This window comes from Lepus europaeus, chromosome 15 (assembly GCF_033115175.1).
Source record: "Lepus europaeus isolate LE1 chromosome 15, mLepTim1.pri, whole genome shotgun sequence".
Classification (NCBI taxonomy): Eukaryota; Metazoa; Chordata; class Mammalia; order Lagomorpha; family Leporidae; genus Lepus; species Lepus europaeus.
The window spans coordinates 54,517,923-54,538,007 of NC_084841.1; the positions used below are offsets into that span (position 1 = coordinate 54,517,923).

Consider the following 20,085-nt stretch of genomic DNA (forward strand, 5'->3'; position numbering starts at 1 on the left):
CTAATGCCCACAACCCCTAGAGCTGGTCCAGGCCAAAACCAGGAATCCAGAACTCAATCCAGGCTCCCATTTGGGAGACAGAGCCATCGCCTGCTGCCTCCCGAAGTTCACATTAGCAGGAAGCTGGAATGAGAGGTAGAGTGGGACTCAAACCCCGGCACTCTGATATGGGATGCAGGTATCCCAGGTGGTGGCTTCAACACTGCACCAAACTGCATTCGCATTTCAACTTAGCTTTTCAATCTGACATGAAACAAAAAGAAAGGCCCTTGTTTATTATGATAACGCAGATGACTGTGTAGTCTTGACCTTGAAGATGTTTTTACAGCAGTAGATGCAAAGAAGAATATTCTACAATTGAAGGGCCTGGACAGTCAACCCAAGATAGGGAGGTGAAAATCTGCACAAGTTAATGGAAGCTTTGATTTTTTTTTAAGAGCAGAATGGAATTAACCTACCTCTGTCTCTGTTTTTCTGCCCATCCATCCTCAAGGTGATAGGTCACCATGTGTTGTGTTACCTGACTTCTCAGACCACTCGTTAAAATCTCTAAAAGTGAAAGGGGTTTAATTTAATGCCTTGTTTCTAGCTTCTTGAGATTGAAGAAATATTTAATAAGCCCTTCAGTTACTGGTTACATTAGAACCTCCAGAGATGGTGTTTTCTTAACAGTAAACACAGGTCTAAGAAAGAATTTAGTGCCAGGTTTCACTGAGTTTGTTCATTTTGAGTGAGTTAAGGTAGCAGGGATTGTTGTCAAAATGGCTTCCCTTGAAATAATCACTTGTTTTCTTCCTGCTAATAATTTACATGTAGTTTGCATTCTGTGGTGTGTGAGCAGCATAAACATTCATCCCAAATAAGAAACAAAATGTATGAGATTTCTGATATTAGATTTTTCCCATCAGGAAACAAAACTTTTTAGCTGCTTTGAAATAATTGAGCTCTTTTACGGACTATGCAGAGTGACGTAGAAGCCTAGTTAGGAGTGTGAGGAGCGGGGCCGGGGGGGGGGGGGGGATGTGGCTGTTGAGTAAAGTTGAAAGAACTTAATTTGCTGTGCAGATAAATGGACAAAATGAATCGTGGACTGCTGGATGGCAGAAGCAGAATCCATTTCTCCAGGGGCTCAGGGAACAACAGATGCAAAGACATGATACATTTCACTGCAGCAGGGGGAAAAGTGCCTCTTGCTTCTCCCTCCATCAAGAAATGGGCTGCTCAGCACTTGCCTATTAAATGGCTTTGATGGTGCTGTCATAAAGTTAATGGCATCTGTTGAAGACATCCCTACAAAATTTGCAGCCTTCACGTAATTGAAAAATGTCTGTAGAGATGTAGCCCATCCAGCAGTCCTCAAGGTAACACTAAACGTAGCCTCTTGTATAGGTTCCTCTCTTCTTTGTGTACAGTGGTCATAAATTGCTTACCTTTACAGCCAGGTAGTGGCTTCCAGGAGATCCCTTGCATTTTTTGTACCTAACTGCAATAGTCACTTCCACTAGGAAACTAGTGGTGTGGTAACTGGCTTGCTGTTAGGAGCCAAGCACCGCTTCCTGATTTATTTTCCATTTTGCAAGAACGTCCAGGGTGACTTGGCAGCCTTTGCTGTCTCGCCTCTTTATTTAAACCAGCTGCAGGCGTCGGTGGTCCTCAGACAATTCCGCCAATCTTATGCAGCAGTGTGGAGGGAGGCACAGCGGTCTGGAGTGTCCTGATCCTGCCCTCGCCAGCTGCCTGCCAAGCTTTCTCAGTGATCAGCGGCAGGTTGAGTGCGCTAATGGAGAAAGTGACAAGCCCCGGAGGGGCTGCCCTCCCTCTTTGAGGCACTTGGTGAGACACGCTCTGCCAGGCTCTGTGTGGCTGTGGCATTCAGGGGCCACCTGGCCAGTGGCCGTCCAGCTGCTGCAGAGCAGGGAGCCTGTTGAAGAAAATACTGACAAGGGGGAAAAGGGCTGGGCCCCTCCAGCTGTGCCAAGATAAGATGGATCTGGGTCATCTTCCAAAGGGATCCAGGCGACAGAGTTCCTAGTTCAGATGCATCTGCCCTGAAAGTATGTGCTTTGGAATACAAGGGCTTGTTTTTCAGCGCTCAGACCTTTATTCAGTCTGCTTTAAATTAAACCTCTAAAGCTGCTTCCCCAAAACAGAAAGCACCCCCAGTTGGAACCTGTCTCTCTATCCGTGGTGTTTCTGGAAACGTTCGCAACGGGAGGGTCAAAACTCATGTGTGCGTTATTCTGTGGAACTGGAATATTTAGATGTTAAATATGTGGAGGGCCATTGGTGAGTGCATTTTTGCATAGATCCAGCACACTTGGGAAGCTGTGTTGGACCTCAGGCTCCCTCCTCACCCCAAATCCCTACTCCAGGTAAGGCCAGCACATTCTTGGAGGAAGCCCATGACTCAGGAGAAGATGATCCGGGATGTGGATGATGATGCAAAGCCCACATCATCTTGTAATGTTTTCTCCTTTCTCTCTACAGGAAACAGCCCTCAAGATAGTCCAAGAAATTTCTCCCCCAGTGCCTCAGCCCACTTTTCATTTGCACGGAGGTAAGACTTTCTTGTGAGTAGAGAAGTAATGTGTGACATGGAGGATCCCAGTCCCCAACCCCTCTCTCAGCCCACCTGCCTTCTGCCTAGTGAGGTCCTGCTCATTACGTTCTGGTAAGAGCTTCTCAGTAGTTCCTTAGGCTGCCTCGGAATCATGCTACAGGGCACCTGCTCCTACAGCTTCCATAGTGATCTGTGCCCTAGGGTGGCATTCGATGCCCTCTCGTGGCCTTTCACTGGATGGTGAATGCCCACGGAGGGCAGAAATCACACGTTCCATCTTCTCTTCCACCCCTAGCGCAGTGCCTTGTCCATGCTTGGTGCTCACTAGAGTCTTGCTCAGTGAGCTGCACTTACAGACACTCGGTTCATCTGAGTCCTAATGCAGTTGTTTAGCTGTTGCAATGCTTTTCCATAGAAAGGGCTTTCTCATGAACTCCAGGACAGGAACCCGAGATGTCCTTGTATTTCAGAGCTTCAAGGCAGCAGTTTAGTCACCCCTTCTGACAAAGCCACGCTCGATGGGAGGGTGCCTTGTGTCTTCTCTTCCAGTCCTGTTTAGAATCAGGCACCAAATGTCACAGATGCATGTCTTGGCGCCTGAGTCGTGGTGTCAGGAGGCAGTGGTATTGCCCAGAATGGCCTCATAATCTGGCCTTTTGAGTGAGGGATCTGCCACTGGGATTTGGCCCCTCAGTCAGCTCTTTCTTCTGCGTTCTGTATGTGGAATGGGTGCACTTCACCTTGTAACATTCAAATTTGTACCCTCAGGGCCCCTTCATGCCTCTCACATCTGTGTCTCATGTACTCGTGCCCAGGAAAAACATAGAGAATGAAAAATGCCCGTTCTGCCCAGTCTCTGAATATTCAGGATACATTTGGCATAAGTGCTCAATGGCCTTGATGTTAGCTAAATTCCCCTCTGAGACTTACTATACCCTAAGTGGCCTAAGGTAACCCCTCATGAAGACACTTGGGAGGGTTAAAAAATATAATTGTTTGTACCAACAAAGCTTACAATGTCCTCACAAGCTTTGGTCAACATGCAGTGCATTTTACACCACAAAAGCCAGAGCAAAGGATGTTTGCAGTGTTTTAGTGTACAGAATTCTGTACAGCTAAGGTTCTATGGTAAACCTCATACCATAAAGAGATGTTTGCTCTCTGATTAGTTAGGCAGTTCCCATCCAGTTTTTCGGTGCACGATGTTTACCCCACTCTGGGAAGGATATAAAAGTGATTAAGATGTCATTGCCCGGGAGCTTACTGAAGCTCATACTCTGTTCTTCCCACAACTCAGAATTTTATCCTTTTAGCTCCTCATTTTAAGTACTATCAAGAAAGTGTGACTATTAACTGATCCCATAAAGTCTGTGCCCAGTGAATGTTGGTTTCTGATGGTGCTACTATTGGAGGTGGAAAAATAAGCCTGTAAAACTTGATAAACAAGTATCACCATCTTTAAAGCATATCTCTAGAATCCCACATTCTGGCACAGTGGGTTAAACAGACCCCTGCTAAGCCAGCATCCTATATCAGAGCACAGGTTCAAATCCCAGCTGCTCCACTTTTAATACAGCTCCCTGCGAATGCACCTGGGAAGGCAGCAGATGATGGCACAGTACATAGGCCCCTGCCACCCATGTGAGATAACCGGATAGAGTTGTGGGCTCCAGGTCTCGGTCTGGCCCAGCCCTGGCTGTTAGAGTCATTGTGGAGTGACTAGTGGATGGAAGATCTCTGTCTGACTTTCTGTCTCCATCACTCTACCTTTCAATAAATCTTTATATAATCTCTAAGAGGCATGCTTTTAATTAATAAGAAAAAATGGACATTTCGTTATAGCATGCATTTACACATGACAGAAATCATAGTATCTTAATCCTGCCAGAAATATAAAAATGAAGAGAATCCAATAATTAAGTGGGTGACTGAAGGACAGATTAATCTGATTTCTGTGCTTAAAAAAAAAAAAAAAACCACAAACAACACAGAGGCATGTTAATTTTTGACAAATAAACCACACACCATGACGAGCGATTATCACTGGAGACCTGTGGTTCACTTTGCATGCATTTCCAGATGGAGCACCCTCCACACTCTTCAGAAAGTATTAATTTAGATTAGGCCGTGAGTGATCATCTTTTACAACTCTTATTCGAGTAAACAGAACCTTGTGTGACTTACGAAAATTCACATTGGTATTTTTCATTTAATATCTCTTGGAAGTTAGACTTGATTTTTATTTGGAAAACACAGAGCCTCTCCTCATACCTCTCCGGTCCTCTCCATTTGGGGTGCATCTCTAAGCCCTAAAAAAGTGGGCCATTTGGAGACTCCCCCACATTTTACCCTTCTGCACATTTAGTCCAGGAGAGGACGTAGTACCATATTTTGGACCTTGTTTTTGGGTGAAGTGGGTAAGGTGAGGCTTGTTCATCTTTTCTGATCTTACTTATCCCACCTTCCCAGCAGACACTTGCTGGGCGTCTAACAGCCTAATCACAGAGTGTGAAGTGTGATGACACACATGTGCCTTCCATATTTTCTAATAGAGATTCAAGATTAAAATTATCAAGTTGCTTTTTTCATGTGAGGAAGATTCAAAATGTTTCATGGTAAAATTGAATTAGGATATGATGTATATTTTCCATGAACTTTTTGAAGCTCCCTAGTGTTAGATTACAAGAAACGGACAAAAATAAGCATCAACTTAGCATAGATTTTTCTCTGGAGCAAAGAGACATTTTTGCATTGCTAATTGTAATACTATTTCCAGTCCATTGATTATGGAGTTGCTTAATAATTTTTCCCTGGTGGTAAGCTAAAGATCTAAAAGAATCTGCCTTCCCCAGACGTTGCCAAGATTTACAAATTATACATTGTTTTCTCTTTCCTTGGCAATATAGAGCCCTTGAATGAACGCCATGGGTCTCTCTTAGTTACCTCATTGTTGTTTGTGAGGTTAAATCCTCAAGCAAACAACAAGAACAGACTTGCTTACTGAATTCAGGTCATCACCTGCTTACTGAGTGCTGGTGGGCAGAACAACCTCCCAGGGACTCTTCCACTATTCCTCCTAGCGTGGACTTTAGTTGGCCACATTCCCCTGCTTTGATATGGCTCAGCTTGTTCCAGCATCAACTAGAACACACACCATATCACACCAGGTGACCATCACAAGTAAAACGAAATTGCTCTCTTCTTTCAGTTTTAATGGCCAGGTTGATATTAGAATGTTCATTCTTTCTTTGTTGTATACTGTACTAATTAGATTTTTAAAGTAGTTTTGGAATATTTTCTGTTAGTCTTGTGTTCTGTGTTCCCAGCAGATGTTTTCCCTTCTCAAATTTTCACTTAATGGTAACATTGAGATTTCCACCCACAAGGAAAACACTCTCTTCAAAAAAGCCTTGTTGTCTTGGCAAAGAAGGTAGTCTTGTCTTCAGATAACATTTTGTTGGTAGCTACTGCAAAGAAAAGACAACATTGTTAGTGGGATCCAAATTGCACTTGTATGATAGCTTCCTTGAAAAAAATGGCCTGTTCTCTCCTGAGCACTGTACGTAGCATATATAGCAGCTTTGATGTGCGGTTGTCATGGTAATGAAGATGCAGTGGTCCCTTTGCTCCCTTTGAGTAAATAGACACGGGCAACTTAGGGGACTCTATGAGACGTAGCTTATTTCTGGTCGTGGTTCTACAGAGTACTGAGCACATTCTTGTTTAAACATCTTTCCAGTTGTGTGTTTTCCAGACTGAGCAAATGTAATTTATGCTTTGGAACTAATAAGAACATGGTCTCCTCTTAGAATTGTTCATTCTTCTGAAATATGTTCACTGATACCTGAGGGAAAGGAGAGTTAATGAATCACAAAACAAAATCATGGTAGGGAAAATTGTCTCTCACTCTTTCCACAGACAAGTTTCCTATAATTGCTATTAAATGGACTGAATAATTCTTTTAAAATCATATCCTTTTCTTTTCCAAATTGGAAGTGTTTAAAACATAAAGTACAGGCATAGATTTTTTAAAGTCTTCAACAAGTAACCAAATAAAATAGGATCGACTTTTTTCCATTTAATGGGGAGTTGGATATCTTTATAAGCACATCACTGTAATTATTTTTCTTATATTTTATTACTTTCAACTGTTTAAAAATGTTTTTCTAGAACATATAACTTGGTTTTCCCAATTCCTTTTATCATGTATATTTACGTACGTCTTATTTTGCTTCTTTTTTTTTTTTTAACATACTTGGTTCAATTGTACTCCAATCATGGTCACAGAAATGACAGGTAAATTTTACTGAAATCTTAATATTGTAATAGTTCTGTGATATATCCACTGAAATTTCTCCATTTTGTCTTTGTGGACCATTTGCATTTACTGGCAGTAGTACATATGGTTAACCTATGGTTATGTTTTCCCTTGAATATAAATGTAGGCTAAAATGTCAGTTTTCTACATGAACATCTAATTGTGACTTCTCAAATTCAAGCTGTTGCATTCCCTGACTTCCACCTACAGGGAATGCATCTCCAGCACTTTTTGTCCATTCTTGTCCCTCACTTGGTAAATTTGTGTAATCATGAATTACAAAGTGTCTTCCTGTGATACTGCATCTAAGAATGTCCTGTGAAGGCACTTCGGAAAGTTCATGGAAAAACAGAACTAAACAACAATGCCCGTGTTCTGTGAACTTTTGAAGACTCCTGATGCTGGTCCTTTAGAAAGTGTGCTTTTCCTGTGTTGACTCTTGGCAAATTTGCATGTATTTGTTTCCACAGTGTTTTAGTTTTATGTGAAATCGCTCATAAGGTGACAGCTCTGGAGTCCCTGAGATCTCCTTGCCTCAGTAGCCGTATTGTCTGTCACTGTATTAAGCCTTCTGACATCCTTGTGATAACCCTAATTCATTAACCAGAGACCCACTCCAAAGCTAGCATCCTCTCACCGTTTGGAGATGCAAACTGGCCCTTCACGGCTTCTGACAGTGCTGCCTCTAGGAGTTGGGCAGATAACTTCACTCGTGGAGAATTTTTCATGCTGCTCCTGGCGTCACTGGTGGTGCATGCTCAGAATCTCTGCGAGAGGCTTTTGATGCGACACTTTATGAAGCCAGGTCATGCCGGAAGGCAGTAACTCTTAAGGGATTCTGAGCATGAGGTCAGTCACTTTCTTAGTGCTCAACTTATTTGCCACTTAGGGCCTGAGCCAGGCAGCCAGGAGCCAGTTGACCCTTTCCTCCCTAGGAGTGCGGAGCGGAAGTGTTTCCTTCAGAATAATAAGCAGAACGTGTTTAGGAAGCCCGGAAAGTGTCCACGGGCTCCTGTCTCAGGCTGGAATTCAGACCCCGGAGCCTAGAGATCCTGGGCCCGGGATCTCCATTCCCCGATGAGAGCATCTTTCCTCCTCCCATTCTGTTTTTATTCATTTGAATCTGCTGAGTCTGACCGTTGTAATTATCCCTGGTATTCATTTTGTCAAAGTGTATTAGTGAGAGATCAATAATATGGATCAACCCATTCACTTTCTGCTTGTTTGGGTGTATCGATTCAGTTTAAATAAAAGTCAACCTGCTGTATAATGTTTGTTTACCCTGGCACTGGCTGAACATTTCCACATCCTCACAGACTATGTGGTGTCATTTGTTTGAATAAAAATCCTCAGTTTCCCTGGGGTTCCCCTGTAACGGTACTCCAGGGCTGGCCTGAGCTAAACTCACTTTCTCAATAGGACTGATGGACGCCGCTGGTCGCTGGCTTCTCTCCCCTCCTCTGGCTATGGGACCAACACCCCCAGCTCCACCGTCTCTGTAAGTGCCTGGATTTTTTTTTCCCTGCTGTCTCACAACCACAGAGCTTTTATGCAGGCAGTGTTTTCTCTGGGTGTTTGCTGGTAGCAAGGAGAAGATAAATTCCGCAGGTCTGTCACCTAGAATGGGTTATGCATCAAATGATGGTCTGACAAACATAACAAGGACACCCTTGTGCTGCAGGCTTTTAAACCGTGGGGCATCAATTGAGGAAGTCCCAGGATCACAAGTTTGGAGGAGATTGGGAGCTTTCCTTTTAATGCCATTTGGCTTAGTTTGGGGGAAAGAACACAATCTGGTTTTATTGCTCTGGTTCCATGCCAGTGATAGTAGTGCCGAAAAGGCTATTAAACTGTGATGGGCTGGGGCTTTTTTCTTGTATGGCTTAGATTGAGATTTGTTTTGTTTTCTCCTTCAAAGAATAATAATAATAATAATAATAATAGTCAAGTCTTAAATTTCTCTGTGCCTTCTAGGTTAAGACCTTTTAAGACAGAGTAAAAGCTTAGAAGAAAGTGAAGATAATAAAGAGACAAGGTGGAACCATGAAAATGGGATACAGGAACAAATATACCATTGCCCCAGACTATAGCATTTTAGCAAGGGGCCTACTTGGATAAATGCTTTCTTAATTTACATCAGTTGTCATGGGGTATCGGGACAGGTGGCCATTAGAAAGGCCTGGGTGTTGTAGGTGTTCCGTAAATGTCCAACGAAATGTTTTGGATGCTCTTGGACTGGATAGGAACGTGGATCTGTGAATCTAGAGCCCCTTTGGATTCGTTTTCTTCCTTAGTTTGTCATCATCTCCGGTTTATTGTCTCGGGATGCACATCTGTTGTATTTTCTACAGCCTTCAGCAACGTATTCAGCGTGTGGATTGTGCCACTTAATCATACTTGAACCAACAAGAAACTACAGTTCTACTGGTAGCACCACTGCTTTTTATGGTTCCAGAATTCCAAGTGTAATCTAGCACAGGTTTTCTGAAGCACCTCGAAAATTTGTTCTAAGTTTTGTTAAACTGAACAAATTGTTAGATTCTGTTAGGTTATTTTTACCCCCTCCATGTGGTATATTTGTTGAGGAAAGGCAATTTATTTTCCTATTCATTATTCCATTTTGTCCATGAGTTTGATCATTTTTGAGACACAGTCCAACAACCTTATGTAGTTTCATTGGCACAGCAGCTGCACATCAGTAAAGGATGTTTCAAAATGCTGAATGGCATCAGTGGATGAAACTGTCACTGAACACCAGTGGAGTCAGCCTGGGTTGTGGAGGCAACCATCACTGCTTTCACTGATCATTGGTCCTCCCATATTTTAGATGTCAATAATATGAAACACCAAGCTGTGAAAATGAAGACTCCAGTTGATTGACAAGAAGCAATTTAAAAAAAAAATTTTTAAGTGCAATTTTCCCCCCAGACCCTTGGGTATCTTTAATTAATGTCAAACCATGAATAAACAGAGTACTTGATTTTTTGTTCTTTGGTCTTCCTGAAAATATTCTTATTTAATTCTCCTTATTACGTGAAAGTTGAATTCAGATCTCCTGATTCCAGATTCTTTTTAAATTTCAGTTCTATCGCCTTGCATTGCCTTCACTCAGATTTTATTATACTTCAGGTCTCTTTTTTGCAAGAAAAATGTTGAGAGCAGGACCTTCTTTCTCTTTCTAGTCATCTGTACAGAAAGGAGAATCAGAGAGAGAATGAACTACATGGAATTGGACCCTATCTAGTACAAATACCTTGTAAAATAATTTGTACAAGTACTCACTATTTGCAAAGCACTGGTCTAGTGACTTACAGTGCATTGGCTCATTTCATCCTAGACACCTCTGACGGAGTTCCTATTGTCCCAATTTATGGAACAGGAATCTGAGGCACAGAGAACAAATGAGTGCCTCTTTACCCACCCCTTTGTTTTATTGGTGAGAAATCAGCCAGTGCTCTAGGTCCTCATCTCTCCAATCTTCTTAAAGAGATATGTGGCCTTTTTTATTATCAAGATTTATTTTATTTGTTTGAAAGGCTGAATTATGGGGTTAGAGGTGGGGTGGGGAAGAGAATCTTCTGATTCGTTGGTTCACTCCCCAAATGGCTGCAAAGACCAGGGCTGGGCCAGGCCAAAGTCAGGACTCAGTAGCTTCATCCATGGGTACAGGGACCCAAGCACTTGGGCCATCATCTTTGAGTGCTTTCCCAGGCACATTAGTAGGGAGCTGGATTGGAGGTGGAGCAGCTGAGACTTGAACCTGCGCCCATATAGGATGCAAGCATCGCAAGCAGCTGCTTTGCCTGCTACGCCCCAGTGCTGTCCCCTACATGGCCTTTCTTAAACTTGTAATGGACAACCTGGCCTGGCCATTGGTTTTCATGGGATCAGTGCTGTCTGCAGCTTCCACGTGCGTAGAAGCAGCAGCTCCCTAAGACACATTGTGAGGCAAACTCACAGGCTCTGTGTTTCCAACAACTTTTCTCTTAAGTGCTTATACTTATTGGAGAAAGTGTTATGTTTGTTGATCTCAGTGTTCCTTTTTTCCTTCGAAATGAAATTGTAGCCTCCAAAATTACTTTTTTTTGCCTGAAGACTAAAAGAATTGTTTAATCTGTAGACTCTAGGGGCCATGTGTGAAAGTTCAGACATCTTTTCTCCTTATTGCTTATTGATAAAAAAAAAAAGTGATGAGTGAAAACGAGAAAAAACATTTCTCATTTTCCTCAGTTTTTTTGTGTTCTTATCCTTTAAATATTAGGGCAACAGTTATGCAAACTGCTTAGTAATTGCTTGTTTTCTAAAGCTACTGAATCACTCTTAGATTCTCATTTCCCTGGGTTGATCTAGTCATTTAGCTCATCAGAAATTCATTTTAGTTATTTTTAAATAACAATATAGAAATGTAAAAAAATGGCAAGCACTTTAAAGAATGTAACTTAAAGAATTTAACCTTTATGGATAATTGTGGTGTTCGCTGAGCTCCAGAACTGCTTATCTAGAGAAATAAGCATCATTGTATCTTTCTTCTTCAGATATTATGGAAATGCAAAATTGCCAAATGTTAAAAACGCTACAGTCTGAAATTGGAAAGATTTGGTCATGAAGTTCATCAGTCTTCCAAGAGAAGATTTAGTATCACAACTTCTTCTGACATCAGGTTTTGCAGTTAAAATTAACTAGTGGAATGTCCCCAAGATAATAGTCAGATCATAATTTTTACTTTTGAAGTCAGTAACATGTGGAATTACAGCAGTAGGAAGACATCCCCCCCCTATATTTCTTACCAGATAAATTATTTTCTGCTGAAAGAATGGAAATGAGAGTATAAATTCCCATAAATATGAGGTATGGCTATAAAATATATTGCTTTTAATAAATAGAAAGCAGAAACACAGGTACGTCCTTTGCAGCTTGGTTATCTTGAGAGACTTAGTGCTTCCTGGAATGGTGCCACTACCCAGAACTTGTTTTTGGAATTCTAATTGCCCTGAGAATTAGGAAGCACAGTTTTTCTTGCGTTAAATCTTCATTCCTTGAAAGTCGATTTGATTTACGGTGTAGTCAGGAGTCATATGCAAAGTAGTTGAGGATGAGACTCCCTGGCAGTGCTCATGGAGGATGTGTTAAGAGGGTGAAGTAATGAGACTCAGCTTATTTGGAAACTCCCAGGCTGATTCTTGAAGCTCTTCTGAGGGTGGTTTTCCCAGGGCGTGTGAGCCAGTGGAGGTGTCTTTTTCTACGAGTAGATGAGGTCTCGTGGGCAGCACCTGCAACACTCGCTCATCCTGGAGGCCCTCCTGACCTTGCAGGGTCTCCTTTGATTCCCTCCTCTCTGCTGAAATTCAAGCTGTATTGTTCGGTTGTCCAACAGGACTCACTTGGGGCCCATTTAGCACCTTAGAAATCAGCCCCAGGCCATTTTGCTGGCCTGCAGTTGTCTCCAGTGCCCCAGGCTCATTCCTAGTGTCACTAAGGCCTATTTTCTTTGACAACTTGCTTGTTCCAACTGGGGTGAAAGGGGATCTCTCCTCGGAGAAGCTCCTTGCCTCCTACCTCCTACAACATTAGTTTTTATAACCTAAACTTGTACCGCACATCATTCATGCTCGCGTATTCTCTATCCCTATACACGGGCCACATTCCTTACCCTGTTAAATTATCTGGTTATGTATATGATCACAACATTTTCTATAATTTTTTTTCTCTCTTTTTTTTTATTTTTGACAGGCAGAGTGGACAGTGAGAGAGAGAGAGAGACAGAGAGAAAGGTCTTCCTTTGCCGTTGGTTCACCCTCTAATGGCCGCCGCGGTAGCGCGCTGCGGCCGGCGCACCGTGCTTTAACAGATGCTAACAATTTGTTATATTTGCTACAGCTATTTTTAAAAGTAAATTTTAAATTCTGTTGGATAAATGAAATAGTAAAGATACCCCTGAAAATCTGTCCTCACACAGCCTCCGTCTCCTGTCTCCTTCCATGGAGGGACCCCTCTCTAAAGTTGGTTGTTATTGTTCCCGTGCAAAAACAGGCTCAGCATATCTGATGTGAAACCCTTGAGCTGGGTGTGTTTGGGAATTAACTTTCACTGTTACAAAGGTAAAATGATCTCTGGACTGTATGTAATAGCCCGTAGCCCTGGGCCAGCAGCTCTTAAGCAGATATTTTAGCATGTCTTTAGCAACCTAAATCAGCATTCATATTAAATGAATTAAAGAAATATTTTTTATGGTTTTTTTTTTTTTTGACAGGCAGAGTGGACAGTGAGAGAGAGAGAGACAGAGAGAAAGGTCTTCCTTTGCCGTTGGTTCACCCTCCAATGGCCGCCGCGGTAGCGCGCTGCGGCCGGCGCACCGCGCTGTTCTGATGGCAGGAGCCAGGTGCTTATCCCGGTCTCCCATGGGGTGCAGAGCCCAAACACCTGGGCCATCCTCCACTGCACTCCCTGGCCACAGCAAAGAGCTGGCCTGGAAGAGGAGCAACCGGGACAGGATCGGTGCCCCGACTGGGACTAGAACCCGGTGTGCCGGCGCCGCAAGGTGGAGGATTAGCCTGTTGAGCCACGGCGCCGGCCTTTTTATGGTTTTTAAATTTGTATTAATATAAAGATAACAGATTTTATGTATTTCATAGGTAGAGTTCTAAGAAGATAACCATAATTCTCTCCCTTTTCCTATTCCTCTCTCAATCCCCCTCCTTCCTTCCTTCCTTTGCTTTTTTCTTCAGTTTTTGCAAAGATGTAATTTCAATCGACTCTATAATTACAGACTTAATTCACCACTAACCATAATATTCAACAAGTAAAATGTAGGAAGACCACGCTCCACAGGAGGATAAACAAAAGCTAAAAACAACAATCATATCACAAGAAGTCTATTTCATTCCTTTATTTTTTTGTATTCTATATTAACTGCCACATATCAGAGAGAACATGTGATATTTGCCTTTTGAGGACTGGCTTAGTTCACTAAGCATAGTGGTCTCCACTTGCATCCTTTTTGTTACAAAAGACAGGATTCCATTCTTTTTTATGGTTGAGTATTTCATAGTGCATAAATACCACATTTTATCTAGTCATCAGTTGATGGAATCGGGGTTGATTCATGTGTTAGCTCTTGTGATTGGAGCTGCAATGAACATAGGAGTCCAAAGCTCTTTCATATGCTGATTTCATCTTGTCTGGCTAAATTCCCAGAAGCTGGATGGCTGGATCATCTGGTAAATCTATTTTCAGATCTTGAGGAATCTCCATACTGTCTTCCATAATGGTTGTACTAGTTTACATTCTTACCAACAGTGGATTAGAATACCATTTCCTCCACATCCTTGCCAGCCTTTATTGTTTTTTTTTTTTTAATTTCTGGTTGATAGCCATTCTAACTGGGGTGAGGTAAAACCTCATTGTGGTTTTTATTTTTATTTCCCTGATGGCTAGTGAACCTGAGCATTTCTTCATGTGTCTGTTGGCCATTTTAATTTCACCCTTTGAAAAATGCCTGTTTATATCCTTTGCCCATTTCTTTACTGGATTGTTTGTTTTGTTATAGTTGAGTTTCTTGAGCTCCTTATAGATTCTAGATATTAATCCTTTATCAGTTGCATAGTTTGTAAATATTTTCTACCATTCTATTGATTACCTCTTTGCTTTGTTGAGTGTTTTCTTTGCAGTACAGAAGCTTCTTAGCTTGATGTAATCCTATTTGCCAACTTCTGCTTTTATTACCTGTGTTTTCTGGGGTCTTTTCCAAGAAGTCTTTGTCCATGCCAATGTCTTGCAGTTTCTCCACTGTTTTTCTCTAGTAATTCGATAGTATCAGGTAATAGATTTAGTTGGTCCATTTTAAACAGATTCCCACCAGTTCAGTCAGTTCTTTGCCACCATAAGACTTTACTGTATACCTAGAAACAAACATCTGAGTTTGTGGGTATTGCAGTCTTGGATACAGCATTGTAGCCACTGATTTGCCTTTGTGATGTATCTAAGGATTCTCAATCTGCTTTTCTATTTGGTAATTTCCTTATCTTTGCTCTTATCTCCACTGCTTCTCTCATGTTTGTATTGTTTTTATTGTTTTTTTTTCCTGACTTCCTTAATTGAGTTCATGTGTTTTACTTCCCTTTCATAGTGAAAGTATATAATTCTGTGTCTATACTTCCTGTATAGAGCTTTGGTTTATCTCAGAGGTCTTTCTAGTAGTGTTCTCATGTTTATGGTTTGTAAATTAATCTCATTACATTATAAAAAGTAACTCTTTGCCTCAATATGTTTTTAGTAAGATACTTTGTAATTACAAGGTATAAAGGTATTTTTAACTTTAATCATTAATTTTTTAAGACTCATATATTTATATATTTGAAAGGTAGAGTTACAGAGACAGAGAAGGAGAGACACAAAAATCTTCCATCCTCTGGTTCACTCCCCAAATGGCCTCAATGGCCAGGGCTGTGCCAGGTCAAAGCCAGGATCTTGGTGCTTCTTCTGGCTCTCCCACTTGGATTCAGGGGCCCTTGGACTTGGGCCATCTTCTGCTGCCTTCCCAGGCACGTTAGTAGGGAACTGGATCAGAAGTGGAGCAGACAAGACTCAAACTGGTGCCCACATGGGATGCCAGCACTGTAGGACATGGTTTAACCTGCTGTGCCACAGCCCCTGCCCGATAGTCATTAATTTTCAGTGTCACTTCATTGTGATACTTCAGAGTTTATGACGGGCATCCTTAATATAATTAAAGATTTTTTAAAAATAAAAATGCCTACTAGATTTACATTTTCAAATCAATACTATCTTTCAAAATATGGTTATTCTAACCAAGTTTAACTTCCTCAAAAATTTCTCAGTCATTTTTACTAGAATTTCTTATACCTCCTGCTGAAACTAAAACCGGCAAATAGTTGCTTTGCTTTATGGTTATATATCTCAGATTGACTAAAAGTGGTGTTACTTAGCTGTTCAGTTTCTCTGCCTCTACCCTGTTCCAAATATTGCAAGAGCAAGTCTGCGGACAAGGGATAAGATGCTGCCTACTGGAGCTTCTGTGAACAGCAGCAGACTCAGACAAAGCGGTGAACGTGCCTCGTGTTCAGCCTAGTCAGGATGCCTGCCTCCCGTATCTGAGAGCACACGTGATGAGACCAGTACCTGGCTCCAGCTCCTGACTGTGCTCCTGTTAATGCAGATGCCGGGAGGTAGTGGTGATGGCTTAAGTGATTGGCCACTGACATGGGAGCCCTGGGTTCAGTTCCTGGCCCTTGGTTTAAGCCCTGCTGTTGTGGCATTGAAAAGTGAACTAGTTGATGGGATCTCTGTCTGTCTGTGTCTCTCTGTCAAATAAAAGAAGAAAAGAAAGGAAGAAGTTCTAATCCTTGATTTTCTAACAGTGGCATTATTGAGTAAAATATTTTCTTTATTTCCCCCTCCTTTCATCCATAGCACATATTGGTGGTGATGGCATCAAAGGACAGCATGCATTTTAAAGACATTCTGTTACCTTCTTTAGGATCTCACATCATGGAATCCATTTTATGTTACCTGTCTAGAAGTTGTTCTGTGTGATTGCGAGCAGTGGTAGGAGGGAGGGTACCACGCTCAACCAAGATCTAATCAGTGATGTGTTGCACCCTGGTCTCACTCTGGTGGTTGCTTTCTTGCTTTGGCTTTGATTGTTTCCTACCCATTTCCAGAGCTGTGGTTTTCTTCAGAGAGGAATTTCTTGGGAAATTTTCTTACAGATAGAAGAGGTAGAAGGATTTTGACTTCTCAGAGACAGCATCAAGGTTTGATGCTTAGGTAGTAGCTGTAATTATAATATAGAAAGGAAACAGTGTCCTACTAGTCCGTTTTTGTTGTTAGTAACACAATCCCCCAATCTGGGTAAACTAAAGAGAGACATCAGTTTTGGCCCACAGCTCTGGTCCAAGGTGAAGAGCCCACACCTGGGCATGACCTTCTTGCTGGCAAGTCCCACGGTGGCACCAAGCAGCACACAAGGGTCAAGGAGAGCTGGTGTGTGTGTGTGCTGGTGTCTCCTTCTTCTTGGAAATCAGTTGCCAGTGTTCAGTATTCAAGGCTCCATCCTGATGACCTTATCTCATCCCCAACACCTCCTAAAGACCCCACCTCTGAACATTACACCTGGATTAAGTTTCCCTTCTCTTAATACCTCACCAAAAGATTCAACTCCCGTATGAGTTTTAAAAGGGACAACCCTATTCAAACCATAGTAAATATACAGAGGTAGTAATGCCCAAGCGTAGCACTCTGATCTCATAGTCACTGGAAGAATTTCTTTTTGAGATACCCACATAACCTCACTTTGCTTTGTTTCAGTCATCCTGTTCCTCCCAGGAGAAGTTACATCAGTTGCCATACCAACCGACGCCAGATGAATTGCACTTCTTATCGAAACATTTTTGTACCACCGAAAGCATTGCCGCTGAGAACAGATGCAGGAACACCCCCATGCGGCCCCGATCCCGAAGTCTGAGGTGTGTAGACTGCACTGAACACTCTTACTCAGTTTAATTAGTTTTCTTCAACTAATTTCGGTGAAAACTTTAGGCCCTCCAAGTCATATCCAAGCTAATTGATTTGTGAACTGCTATAAATATAATGGGATTTTTCCATTTATGCATGATACTGTTCATTACCACTGAAAGGTACCTGACTCATTATCTTCTAAATTCTCACTATTTGCTGCTTGTTGCAATGGAGATGATCATGGCCTTAGGGGTCTACCCATAAAAACGTTCAGGATTGGAAATTTCAAGCAATCTAATCATGATGCAAGAGTGGTTGATGTTATGTTGAGATAAAGAAGCTTAGTTGAGGCCGGCGCCGTGGCTCAACAGGCTGATCCTCCGCCTTGCGGCGCCGGCACACCGGGTTCTAGTCCCGGTCGGGGCACCGATCCTGTCCCGGTTGCCCCTCTTCCAGGCCAGCTCTCTGCTGTGGCCAGGGAGTGCAGTGGAGGATGGCCCAAGTGTTTGGGCTCTGCACCCCATGGGAGACCAGGATAAGCACCTGGCTCCTGCCATCGGATCAGCGCGGTACGCCGGCCGCAGCGCGCCAACCGCGGCGGCCATTGGAGGGTGAACCAACGGCAAAAAGGAAGACCTTTCTCTCTATCTCTCTCTCTGTCCACTCTGCCTGTCAAAAATAAAAAAAAAAAAAAAAAAAAAGCTTAGTTGAAAAGGTGACAGCAAAAATAGGAGGTTATTTCCAGATTTCTTAAAAGTCCACTCCAGTCTTTCTATTCTTTCTCCCCATGATAAGGCTTACTTTCTGTAAGATTATGAGCAAAGTTTTAGGAGTTGGGGTCACCTTCAGTTTTTTGTTTGTTTCAGCTGGATTTTGTGAGTGCCAAGTGTAGTCCATGGACATTGACTAGAACTGGTTTGATTTGTATCGTGTTTCAAATCCTGTGTGTCACCAGTAGCTTCTTCAGGAAGCAGACTCTAAAGTAGGCTAATGTTTAGGATGTTTAACGGAAAGGGCTCTTGGGATCAACATCCAAAGAAAGGAAGAGAAGAATGAGCAGTGCTGGGCCAAGGGAGAAGTCTAGCTGCAATAGAGGCCACACGTCCTCTGCCCACGCCACCAGGAAGTATCCCTTTGAGCCAGGTGGCCTTTCCTGTGCATTCCCACCTTGCTTGTGACCCCCTGGAAGGAAGAGGCCATGAACGAGTGACTCGTGCAGCTGAGGCCATCCCAGAAGGGCCTGACGGCAGCAGGTTCACACTGACAGGGCAGTGCCTCTCCTTTCCCACTCGAGGTCTTGATGCCACAGGCTTGGAGTACTCGACATAGTAGGGTGTTAGTATTTAAAACAGGCTTTTAATAGGTGTGCAATTGACTATCAAAGCCTACTAGGATTTTTCTTTTTGTAGCTTTCTTCGTTTAGTGTTGTAAATTAACACTAATGTGTTAGATAATTTTCAGATATGGAATAAAAATCCAGCTTTACCACTTCAGCAAGGGGCATTATTTTACCCCATGGATATCATTTTTTCTTTATTAAAGGAGTTCCTGGGGTATCCAAGAATAGATGTGTACCTAGGAATCCCACCTTGGTATATAAATACACTAAAGTAGCACCACTGTATGCCACCAGGTAGGAGCACAGACCTGCTCCTGAAGTAACTAGAAGTGCACACCAGCTGTATGCCTCTGTTCATCTGGTATGGAACGCCTAGCTCAGCGTCCCAGATAAATGGAAAATGGATTTCAATTATGACACCTGTGCCACGGAAGAGTCAGACCTCTTCAGTGGCGTGTGGCGGAGAGCAGGTGTAAGAGAGAAGTGTGAAATTGCACCGTTAAACATGTCCTAGATGCTGCTGTTGGTTGCTACCCTGTTCTGTTTTAGATTGGAGTTCATAAATGGGAATTGAGAACTACATAAGCTCATCCCACATGCAGAATGTAAATGCAACTTGAATACAGTTTCTGAACTGGTGTTGTAAGTGTAATTATTTTATGGCATTTCACTTCTTGAGCTTCCTTCTGGAATCCTATTTAAAGTCCCTGCATTTGTGGCTTTCAGTGTATACATGGGTGCTAATGACTGATTTTGCCATGTATTCCCTAATACAGAATGCTTTTCGCACAAAGGTTCCACAGTCCTCTTGATGCGCAACTGACTGTTTATAAATAAAAAGCTTCTTTTCATTTCATGCTGTGGCAAGTTTAAAAGGCTAATTTGCTTTGCTTGCAGCCCTGGACGTTCTCCTGCCTGCTGCGACCATGAAATAATTATGATGAACCATGTCTACAAAGAAAGGTTCCCAAAGGTAATGAATTGAATTGAAGATGCCCAGCATCTAAACGAACAGGCAACAGAGGTGAACATCTGTAAGGTGGTTTTGTTAGGGGCAGTAAGGGTCCAAATTAGAAACCAGCATAAAGCAGCAGTATACTCCTACAGCACAAAGAATTTTAAGCTAAGAACCGCTGCCAACCAGCAGCTCTCTGTGCTGAAATGTGTGGAAAGCAAACCCTTGCTGGTTGTGTGCCACCCCTGGGTGGGCCTGATGAGCAGCTGCGTGGAGGTGTGGTTGGAAAGCCTGTGGACCCTTGCTGTTCCCGATTCCCAGGTTCTGAACCCGCTGCTGTATTGCCAAGAAACATCAGTTTTTCCATCAAGAGCCTATAGATTGGTGTATCATGGAAGTTGTGGGTTTTTTTTTTTTCCTATCTAATTTTGATTGTC

General features: G+C 42.4%; 1 protein-coding gene across 8 annotated transcripts in view; it reads left to right on the plus strand.

Annotated features, from left to right (window-relative positions):
• Positions 1 to 20,085, plus strand: part of MAST4 (microtubule associated serine/threonine kinase family member 4) — a 634,279-nt gene that overhangs the window by 550,150 nt on the left and 64,044 nt on the right. For all 8 annotated transcript variants that reach the window (XM_062212152.1, XM_062212154.1, XM_062212153.1 and 5 more), the window contains 4 exons: positions 2,488 to 2,557; positions 8,298 to 8,376; positions 17,205 to 17,362; positions 19,591 to 19,666. In XM_062212152.1, the coding sequence (XP_062068136.1) occupies positions 2,488 to 2,557; positions 8,298 to 8,376; positions 17,205 to 17,362; positions 19,591 to 19,666 (383 nt within the window). The remainder of the gene's footprint in view (positions 1 to 2,487; positions 2,558 to 8,297; positions 8,377 to 17,204; positions 17,363 to 19,590; positions 19,667 to 20,085) is intronic.